Source organism: Rhizoctonia solani, chromosome 4, assembly GCF_016906535.1.
Source record: "Rhizoctonia solani chromosome 4, complete sequence".
In the NCBI taxonomy this organism is placed as follows: domain Eukaryota; kingdom Fungi; phylum Basidiomycota; class Agaricomycetes; order Cantharellales; family Ceratobasidiaceae; genus Rhizoctonia; species Rhizoctonia solani.
In genome coordinates, this window is record NC_057373.1 from 193,333 (window position 1) to 204,538 (window position 11,206).

The window sequence follows — 11,206 nt, forward strand, 5'->3', positions numbered from 1 at the left end:
TCATTCCTCCACCCTTGTACCGCAGAATCACTCCGCCTTCCCCCCATAAACCTCCCTTCACCCCGCACTGTCACTATGCTCGATGGGTCGAGCCCCCAGGCCGGAAAAATCTGGAAGAAAGCTAACCTGACCTTCTCCCTTGATGGCAAGAAAATGACCGAGACCTTCCTTATATGCAATACAGGGTCTCATGCCGCCATCCTGGGGTTGAAATGGTTGGATGCACATAACCCAGAGATTGATTGGAACGCGCAAACCCTCTCCTTTCCCCATACACCACCAGAACACGTGGCCATTGCCAAAGAAGAAGAAGCTGATCAGAAACCCCTTGAAGGAGTACCCCCGGAATACCACCAGTACACCAAGATATTTGGGGAGGAAGAATTCAACAAGCTTCCCCCACACCGGCATTATGACATTGGGATTGAACTCACGGAGGAAGGCCCCCTCAATTTGCCTCTCTATAGTATGACCAATGCTGAGTCCGCTACGCTCAAGGACTGGCTTAGGGACGAACTCAAGGCGGGCAAAATACGCCCTAGCAAGTCTTCCATCAGTTCCCCTGTGATGTTTGTCCCTAAGAAGGACGGTTCCCGCCGCTTGGTTGTTGACTATTGCCGCTTGAATAACCGGACCAAGAAAAACGTTTACCCGTTACCCCGTCCCAACAACCTCATGGCCCAGCTCCGTGGCGCCAAGGTCTTCACCAAACTAGACCTAAGATGGGGTTACAATAACGTCCGGGTTAAGGAAGGTGACAAATGGAAAACCGCGTTCCGTACCAAGTATGGCCTGTACAAATCCCTTGTCATGACCTTTGGCTTAACCAACGCCCCGGCTTCATTCCAACATTTTATGAATGATCTGTTCAAGGACCTGCTTGATGTATGCGTCATCATATACCTTGATGACATTTTGATCTACTCCAAGGATGACGCAACCCACACCCAGCACGTTCACAAAGTCCTACGCCGGTTAATGGAAAACCAATTGTTCTGTAAAGTGTCCAAGTGTACCTTCCATGTCACTTCCGTAGAATACCTGGGAATCATTGTTTCGGACAAAGGGTTCAGCTTGGACAAGCTCAAGATCCAGGCTGTACAGGAATGGCCTACGCCCACTAAGGTTAAAGAAGTTCAATTGTTCCTAGGCTTTGCCAACTTCTTACGCCGGTTTGTTGCCAACTTCAGCCACATGGCAAGGCCATTACACAACCTGGTCAAGAAAGACACGCCGTGGAAGTGGGACACCAAAGAACAGGAAGCGTTCCAAGGGTTAAAGGACGCCATCACCAACGCCCTGGTCCTCTGTCACGCAGACCCCAGTAAACCGTACTTCCTCGAAACGGATGCGTCCGGCGCAGCCCTAGGTTCCATACTCAGTCAACGGCAGAGAGACGGATGCCTGCACCCGCTAGGATTCCTGTCAGAATCATTTAAGGGAGCGGAACAGAATTACAACACCCATGACAAGGAACTGCTAGCCATCATCTGGTCCTTTGAATACTGGCGTATCTTCCTAGAATGAACCCTACACCCTGTCACCGTGTTCACGGATCACCGTAACCTAGAGTACTGGAAGGAATCCCGCACATTCAACCATCGTCACGCCAGATGGCACCTATTACTGGCTGGATATAACTTCCAGATTGTCTATTGCCCTGGGAAACAATTGGGAAAGCCAGATGCACTTTCACGGCGATTGGATCATGCCAACATACCACCTGCCAATCAAACCATGCTCCCCAACCCCGTATTTGCCAACGTAGCACTAGTCACTCCCAAGAAAGAGCTCCAGCGCCAAATTGAGGCCAGCCTAGACCAAGACAAATCCCTGGAGGAAATCTTACAATTCCTCCAGAATGAGTCAAAGGCACCGCCGTCCATCAAAAAGGCATTCAAGGACTACGGGATGGAGGCCGGACTACTCTTCTACCAAGGGCAAATTGTGGTCCCTGACGTTGGAACTCTGAGGACAGACCTGCTCTGCATATTCCATGACAGCCCCTTAGCAGGACACCCAGGAAGACAACAAACCCTAGAACTGATCTTGAGGGACTACTATTGGCCCGGAATCCGCGCCGACACCTACTGGCACGTGGACTCCTGTGAAACTTGTCAACGGATCAGAAAACCTAAGTACGCTCCCATCCCTCCGCTACCACTTGAACTCCCATCCAGGCCATGGCAACACGTTTCCTATGATATGATTGTAGACCTACCAAAGGATGGAAACAACGACTCCATCCTAGTCATAGTAGATAGCTTCACAAAATATGGAATCTTTGTCAAATGCTCCAAAAAGCTCAAAGCACCCAAGCTGGCGGAACTGTTCCTGGAGCACGTGTGGAAACGCCACGGAATGCCGGAGAAGACAATCTCAGACAGGGGCAGAGTCTTCAATAACAAGTTTCTACGAGCGCTCTACAAACGATTAGGCATTGACCCACATTTCTCCTCGGCCTACCACCCACAAAGCGACGGACAAACGGAACGAGTAAACCCCTCTATTGAGCACTTCCTAAGGGCTTACTCCGGTATCAACCAAAGGGATTGGACAAAGTGGCTCCCAATGGCGGAATTTGCCTACAACAACGCCATACATAGCAGTACTGGGAGAACCCCATTCAAGGCCTTATATGGATGGGAACCTTCCCTAACTCCGTCAAACATACCTACAGATGTCCCAGAAGCCGACAAGCTAGCTCAGACAATGGAAGCCCAATGGAAAGAAGTGGAAGCAGCGCTCCGGCAATCTAAGACAAGAATGACCACCGGGGAAGAAGGAAGCCCAACTGCGTTCAAAATAGGGGAGGAAGTCTGGCTTGATGCCAAGAATATCAATCTCAAAACCCTAAGCCCCAAACTGTTGGAACAACGCTTAGGACCCTTCAAAGTTTGTGAGAAGATTTCCAACCGCGCATACCGGCTTGAGCTTCCCCCAACCATGCGCATCCATAATGTCTTTTACGTAGGACTATTGTCAAAAGTCAAGAAGGATGACAAACGTACCTTTGAGAAACGCCCCCCTCCAGTCACCATAGACGGGGAAGAAGAATACAAAGTGGAAGGGATAACAGACATGGAAGAAAGGAACGGGAAATGGTTTTTCAGAGTCAAATGGAAGGGCTATGGACCGGAAGAGAACACATGGGAGCCCCAAGAAAACCTCAAAAATGCGGGAAAAATTTTAAAGAAGTATGAGGAAGAAATGAGAAAGAAGGCCCTTGGCGCCGCCAAGGCCCTTAGAGGGGGGGCAGTGTTGTAGACACACTCGATACCAGGGAATTTATTCCCATTTTCTCGGATTTAAACAAAGGCAAACAGACAACATTTTTGATCACGTGACGTTGGCGCTTATATCATACGCTAAGCGCCAAGCCACGTCCCCATCCGCGCTTACCTCAGCGTACGTAGCCACCTCCACCTGATGACATCACTATGACACGTCAGTGACACGTATGCATGAGTAAGGCCAACTGCGGAACGGGGTTCTTATTTGATACAGTATTGGCTTTTGTGTATTTGTAATTAGCTCTACCTTGTAATATATAAGGAGGCCAACCAACCATGGTAACACCCAGGTCAATTACCTCTTGTCGCATTCCACTCAGTGTACAAGGGCCCTACAGCCCAGTAATTACTTAGTCCAGCTACTCAGATAATCCACACCGCCTTAAGCGGCTTTGTCATTGTACTTAGATAGCTCGTCACCGCCTTAAGCGGTCTTGTTGTTGTAGGATAGTTGCTCGTTGCCGTAGATAGGTTTGTCGTCACCTTAAGTGACTTCCTCATTGTACACCGCGGCCGCAAGCGCCATCCTCCTTGACGCCCTAACGGACGTCTAGGACACAAACTTACACAGCTGCTACGGGACTTGTTCCCCAAGGAAGCCAAATTCAGCAACCTCAAAATAACCCTTTCACCAGATTGGCTTGCAGACCCCGCGCGCCTCCAAGCGGAGGGCCGCCAGGCCTCCACAGTGTTGTTTGCTTTTGAAGACGCCGGGGGCATCACCTCAAGCCGCCTGCTCACTAACCCACAAATATTCATATACGGTTGAAAATGCAAAATCAAGAAATTCAACCCCAAACCCCTCTTACAAACCTGCTCAAAATGCGTAAGGTACAGACATACCAAAAGACAATGCCGCACCAAGAAACCTTGCTGCCACAAGTGCGGGCGCAACACCCATTCCACCAAAGAACACAACGCTGACAACTGCCCCCAATGCATACGGGACGGCAAAGGGAACCCGTGCAAATGCATATACTGCACGTCATGCAGCCTCCACGGACATTGTTTCAACACCCCCAAATGCCCAAAAATGTCTGTCGTACACCACTGTAAGGTGGGTACATGCTGGTGGGAGCGGGCGCTTAAGGCCATACTACTACAGGCAACAAGGTAATCTACTACTATACTAGGCTATCCTAATACCGCTTAAGGCGGCCTACTTATCTATACTACTGCAAGGGGGCCTTAGGCCTGGGAGGTGTGGTAGGTTAAGTAAGGGGTTTGACTACTGACAACTAATGGGGGCCGGCTACTTAGCTGGCTGGATGTCCTCCTCAATGGATATGAGACAAGGTAAAATCAACTTGGGTTGTCCAAGCGATTTTCCTGCTGTATATATAGACAAAGGCGCGCTATTTACATGGTCTGTGCGCGTGAGAAAAGAAGTACATAAGGGAAATAAGAAGCGTGCTGCAGGCTGCGCAGAAGCGTGGATTTCTCCTAAGCGCCCTTGGCACGGCATCTCGGCGCGGCATCTCGGCGTAATAAGCGCCGAGATCACGTGATCGAAAAACATAAGATGCAAGGTTCGGAAAAAATACTAAAAATATGAGAAAAATCGTGCAAGTTTAATGGTATATGTTAGGGGGTTGTAACATTGCCCCCCCTTAAAGGCTCTTGGCGGAGTCACAAGCCTTTTTCAGTTGTGACCTGTTGAAGCGTTGGATCTCCTCCTGACTGTGCTCCAGGAGTTCTTCCGGTTCCCAGGAATTGTCTTCCGGGCCATAACCCTTCCATTTGATTAGGTAGAACCATTTCCCCCGTTGTCTTTTGGAGTCAATGATTTGTTCTACCTCATATTCCTCCTCCCCTTCTATTGTTTCAGGAGGGGGTCTTTCTGGGAATGGTTGGCTTGGGGATATATGTACCCTGGATAACAGTCCCACATAGAATACGTCGTGGATTTTAAGGGTTTCTGGCAGTTTAAGGCGGTATGCGTGACTGGATACCTTCTCTAATACTTCAAAGGGGCCTAGTCGCTTGGGGTCTAGCTTGTTGGAATTTGTCCGGAGTTCTACGTTTTTTCCATCTAGCCAGACTTTTTCCCCTATTGAATATTCCGGGACTGTTCCTTTATCCCTTGTCATCCGTTCCTTGCTCATTCTAAGGGCCGCTTTGGCTTCTTTCCATTCCTGGGCTAGGGTATCTGCCACAAGGTCTGCTTCTGGGACGTTTGCAGGGATGTTTGACGGATTCATGATTGGGTTTCTGCCATAAATTAATTTGAATGGGGTTTTTCCAGTAGCTGAGTGCTTGGCGTTGTTATAGGCGTACTCTGCAAGTGGTAACCACTTAACCCAATCTGAATGATCTGCTGCTACATAAGACCTTAGGTAGAACTCAATAAATTGGTTGACACGTTCTGTTTGGCCATCTGATTCAGGGTGGTAAGCCAAGGAAAAGGAAGGTTTAATTCCTAATTGTTGGTAGAGAGCCCTAAGGAATTTCCCTGTGAATGTAGTTCCTTGATCTGATATAGTTTTGACAGGGAGCCCATGAAGTTTCCAAATGTGGGCAACAAAGAGATCAGCCAGACCCTTTGCTGAAACCTTTTTCAAGGTAGGGATGAAGTGGCCTAACTTGGAGAACAAGTCAATGACTACCAGGATTGCATCATGTCCTTCTGACTTGGGAAAACCCGTGATGAAGTCATAGGAGATGGTGTGAAATGGAAAGGGGGGAACTTCCAAGGGCTTTAGGGCTATGACCGGGTTATGGGCGCGACGATTGGCTTGACAAGTGGGGCAGCATTCTACCCATTCCTTGGCGGATGACTTCATTCCTGGCCACCAGAAATTCCGGCTCAAGAGTTTGAGGGTTCTTTGCTGACCCGGGTGTCCTGCTAGGGGGGAGTCGTGGAATTCCCTGAGGAGTCTTTCCTTCAGGGGTTTGTTGTCTGGAACCACCAATTTCCCTCAATACCACAGGAGATCCTCTTCCCAATTGTAGTCTCTGTAAGCCTTTCTTATTGACGGTGGCACGTTATCAGCATCTTTGGTCAGGAATTGGATGATGGGCTCTAGGGAGGGGTCTTCCCTCAGTTTAGAGCGTACTTCTGTGACAATTTCCAGCTCTTCCTCTGACGTGTTTGCAAAGACCTCTGATGGTAGCATGACTTCTGGTTCTTGTGGGGTATCAACATAGTCCAATCGTCTGGACAAGGCGTCCGGCTTCCCTGATTGCTTTCCTGGGCAATAATGTATCTCAAAATTGAAGTCGCTCAGGAATACGCGCCATCTAGCGTGCTGTTGATTGAATGTCCTTGCCTGCATCCAGTACTCAAGGTTGCAGTGATCTGTAAATACCTGAACCGGCTTGTTTGTAGCTTCCAGGAAAATACGCCATTCCTCCAGGGCTTTGATGATAGCTAGGAGTTCCTTGTCATGAGTGTCGTAGTTTCCTTCTGCCCCTGAGAATGATTTAGACATGTACGCGATTGGGTGCAACCGGTTATCTGATCCCCGCTGACTAAGAATGGCTCCCATGGCTACCCCTGAGGCGTCTGTCTCCAGGTAATAGGGGAGTTCTGGATTGGAATGGATAAGAACCGGAGACTTGGTGACAAGAACCTTCAACTCCTGAAAGGCTGTTTCCTCTAGGTTGCCCCATGTCCAGGGGGTTTCCTTTTTGGTAAGGTTGTGCAGAGGGCGTGCTACTGAGCTGAAATTAGGGATGAAGCGCCGGAGGTAGTTAACAAATCCCAGGAATGCTTGAACCTGTTTGACTGTTTTGGGGACTGGCCATGACGAGACCGCCTCAATCTTCTTCTGATCCATGGAAAAACCTGCCAGGGAGATGACAATACCCAAGTAATCTACCGTGGTGACATGGAAGTGGCACTTGGAGAGTTTACAGAATAGCTGATTCTTCATTAGTCGTGATAGGACTTCCCTGACATGTGCTGGGTGGTCCTTGGGGTCCTCTGAGAAGATCAGGATATTGTCCAAATAGATAACCACGGTGATGTCGATGAGGTCTCTGAACAGATCGTTCATGAAATGTTGGAAAGCGGCCGGGGCATTGGTAAGCCCAAAGGGCATTACTAGGTATTCGAATAGCCCGTACTTAGTTCTGAAGGCCGTCTTCCACTCATCTCCTTCCTTGATCTGGACATTATTGTATCCCCATTGTAGATCTAGTTTTGTGAAGATCTTGGCGTGTCTGAGCTTAGCCATGAGATCATCTTGCCTTGGTAGCGGGTAGACGTTCTTGTGGGTAACCTCGTTCAACTTCCTATAATCGACCACCAATTGCAGGGAACCATCTGCCTTTTTTACAAACATGACTGGAGCGCCTGTGTTAAGAGTCGTGTAAGTACAGGAGTAAGAAAGAATTACTATATACAAAATGTATATGAGAATAACTAAGAACTAGTATTAAGAATCAGAATATATGCACAGAATATATGCACAATATAGGCTAGATTATCAGGAATAACAACTCCTAACAAATAGTCTAGCAACTATGAAATGCAGGTGGTTGGTTATGTATAGCACCTTAGACTAATGTTACTTAAGCCTAAGTGACTAAGGGTATGTATACTTAAGGTCTCTAGGATAGTACCTTAAGTAAGAGGGTTACCTGACTAATGTACAGGATTTATAGGATTTGCCTAATAAGTATAGGACTTATATATGCTTAAGTAAGACTTAAGACTTATGGGGTTTACCTAAAATATGTCTAGGATTTATGAGATATTGTAGATAAAGCTATCTACAATATAAGGGGTATGGTGGATTGAAACACTATCACTCAATCACAACAATCCTTACAGTATCGTTGCACTATACTCAAGGTTGAACTCAACAACTGTGACAGTCAAGGGGCACAGGGTCGCAGTAAGTACTCTAATAGGTTACCCTGTGTCTGTTGGGACTGGCCTATGGTTTTAGTGCGCCAAATAACCTCCTATGCTATTTACAGTGAGTCAATCACTAAAGTAAATGCGCAGATAAGCTGTTAAAGGCTTGTGTGTATATGTCAATATATAAGAGTGGATAAATGGATGCATTAGAAGCGTCTTCACAGGGTCCTTTTATACCCTGAGAAGGCGCACAAACAAGTATATACATGATTGATACCAAGAGGGGGTACAGGAGGTACATGTGGCAACTGAAACACTTGAGGGAGCCAATACTTTGGTACATAGTAAACAAACAACAAATCCTAATATTTGCCCCAAGGCAATGTTTGCCCCAAGGCAGTATTTACTTGTGTGGGTCCTTAGATGTCCCAAGGCTAAGTGTTTCATCCTTGGAGTAAACAATCCCAAAGGTAGGATACCTCTGCATTGGGTACTTACAGTAAATGGGGCATAACTCTACCAAATGTTGTCCGTTTTGGGAGTTTGACCCAGCGTTCTGGAGCGCACAAACATGCGCACCTAAGCGCAAGCGATTCGGCAGTGTGGGGTGCCCGAGTGATGGAGAAAAGGCGCATTTAGTGCGTCGGCGCTTAAGGGCTGATTAAGCGCCGGAGCACTTGCCTATGCAACAAGGGGGGACCCTGAATATTTCTGTGTGTAGCCACAAGATAGAATCTTGAATAATAAATACTACAAACAGGAGAAATATTACTTGCTACTGTTTATCTACTCAGCTGAATTTATGTATATTTAAATGAGTGAGAAAACAGCATATATGCGAAAGGCACCGCATATTAAGGGTATTCCTGAGGTTTGCAGGTTTTGTAAAGGTCACTATTGGATAGAGGGACCTTGAAAACCTTAGTTCGCATCTTTATCTCATTTATTTACAGTAAGATTACTAGTGTAATTAATAAAATAAGTACAGATTAAAGAAGAAATGTCATATCCATAACAGCCTGCCAAGGAGGTACTAGGGCAAATCTTGCCTGTTGCCAATTCCTCGTCAATGTGTTGTTTGAGCGCCTTGGATTCTGCATTGGTCATGCCGTAAATGGGTCCAGGGGAGAGTTTGGCGTCGGGAATCAGATCAATTGAGATATCATATTCCCTGTGTGGGGGAAGAACCTTAAACTCTTCTTTGCCAAATACCCTGGCAAATTCATGGTATTCCTTGGGCAAGTTGGCTAATGGGTTGGGGTCTGCTTCCTCTTCCAAAGCTATTTGGACTTGGTCAGGGAAAGTGATAGTTCCTTGGTTCCAATCTATGAGGGGTGACTCCTGGGTGAGCCATGTCATGCCAAGAATGGCGGGGGTGTTTCCGATGGGACAGACTAGGAAAGGGATAGTATGGGGATGGCCATTGGCCGAAACCGTGAGATGAACCTGGTGCCAAATGCAACCAGTCTGAGAGATAGTACCATCTAACATTCTCACAACTTGTGGATTTTCGAGTTGGGTTTTTGGGATTTTATATTTTTCCACAATTGAGGGGGAGATAAAGTTTGATGTTGCTCCTGAATCAATTAGGGTTTTGAGGGGTTCCGTCGGAAAATCGTGCAGTTCAAGATTGATAAATAGCAGGGGCTTTTTATTAGAGTCTAGAGCAACTGATACAAACTTGCAATCCAATACATGCACATCTAATTTTGGGGCCAGGGGCTTGACGGTAGTCCTTGGCCTTAATCTTTTCCCAACCCTTCTTCTTCTGCTACCTTGGCCACCTCCTTGATTGTGGCTTTCCAGCCATTGGGACATTGTTTAATTCCATGCCCTTTTTGGCCGCATTTGACACAAAGGCCAGATGCACGGCGGCGATCTTGTTCTTCTGGGGTGACATAGTTGGGGTCCTCTGATAGGCGGACCCTGGTGGTAGTGGTGGAAGTGGAGGTGGTTGCGGTGACCGGGGACTTGGAGAGGGACTTCTTGGGACGGTTTTCCTTGTTTTTGCGGCGGATATTGTCAATTTTGATTGCCGCGGCAAAGATGGCTTTGAGGTCGTCTGGGATGCTATCCTTGGTAGACAGCAGTTCCTTGACCTTCCAGTGAAGGCCGCGCGTGAATTGGGCAATATATGCCTCCTTGTTCCAATCGAGTTCCGCCATGAGATTGCGGAATTCGGTGACATACTCAGCTGTGGTTGTGGTCTGAGTTAGCGCAGCAATCTTTCTGGCGGCTGCTCTCTTGGCATCGGGATCTGCAAAGGCCTCCTTGAATTTGGCCGTCAAGGCTGAAATGGTGGTGGGAGGATTTCCCTCGCCTTTGATGATCGTCCCAATGATGGGGAGTGCCCAGTTGGCAGCTTTGTCAGTCATGTGGTATAGGATCCACACAACCATCTGTTCCTCCTTGTTGAATTGATCACGATGGAGGGCTACCCAGAGCATCATCCTATCCAGCCATTGAGTAGCTTTTCGGCCCCTGACTTCTCCCTTGTAAGGATCTGGGAGGTCCATCTTGGGGCGCTTCACGCTGGACCCCGTGTCAAATGGGGTGAGGGAGCTGAGGCTCCTAGGCGTGCCGCGAGGCTCCTTTTTAGGACGTCGGGACTCCTCTTCTTCCTCTGAGTCGAACCCTGTTCCCCTTGATGGCCTGAAAGGGGCCTTGAGCCCAGGCCTAACCGTGCCTGGAGTGTAGGTTTCCCCTCCTGTGTGGGTTGGAGGGGTAACAGGCCCAGTCGATGGGCCAGGCTTGGCTTGGACTTGGGGTCCTCCTTGATCCTTGTCGCCAAGTAAGTTGGCGGTCTCCTTGCATATGGCCTTGAGCTCAATGAGCTGTTGGCCTTGGTTACGGATTTGGTCCTGTAGGGACCCAACTGTGGCTGTGAGGGCTGTGACAGCCTTGAGGAGAGCGCTAATGGTTGGCTCTGGTTCCATTCTTGGCAGGTCTCGCAAAGAGGGAGATGGGCTGCGAGTGGGTGGTTGGGAATGGGGTGGAACTGAGCGACGACTGGAGCAGCTGGAAGGACGGGAGTAGGGGTGAGGGACGCCAGAGCGTGTGGATGGAATATTGAAAACGGCGTGGGGGAGATGGTGCCTATATCAGG

At 48.2% G+C, this 11,206-nt stretch overlaps 2 protein-coding genes across 2 annotated transcripts; one reads left to right on the forward strand and one right to left on the reverse strand.

The window, feature by feature from the left end:
* Nucleotides 1–75: 75 nt before the first annotated feature.
* Nucleotides 76–3,267, forward strand: RhiXN_00051 (Retrotransposable element Tf2 protein; the record flags this gene model as incomplete). Its single annotated transcript, XM_043319870.1, has 2 exons — nt 76–1,510; nt 1,571–3,267. 2 exons carry the CDS (start codon nt 76–78, stop codon nt 3,265–3,267), a joined length of 3,132 nt encoding a protein of 1,043 aa, XP_043178882.1.
* Nucleotides 3,268–4,903: 1,636 nt separating this feature from the next.
* On the reverse strand, nt 4,904–11,036 carry RhiXN_00052 (Retrotransposable element Tf2 protein; the record flags this gene model as incomplete). Its single annotated transcript, XM_043319871.1, has 4 exons — nt 4,904–6,161; nt 6,219–7,590; nt 9,135–9,822; nt 9,876–11,036. The coding sequence occupies 4 exons, from the start codon at nt 11,034–11,036 to the stop codon at nt 4,904–4,906; spliced, it is 4,479 nt and encodes a 1,492-aa protein (XP_043178883.1).
* Nucleotides 11,037–11,206: the final 170 nt, after the last annotated feature.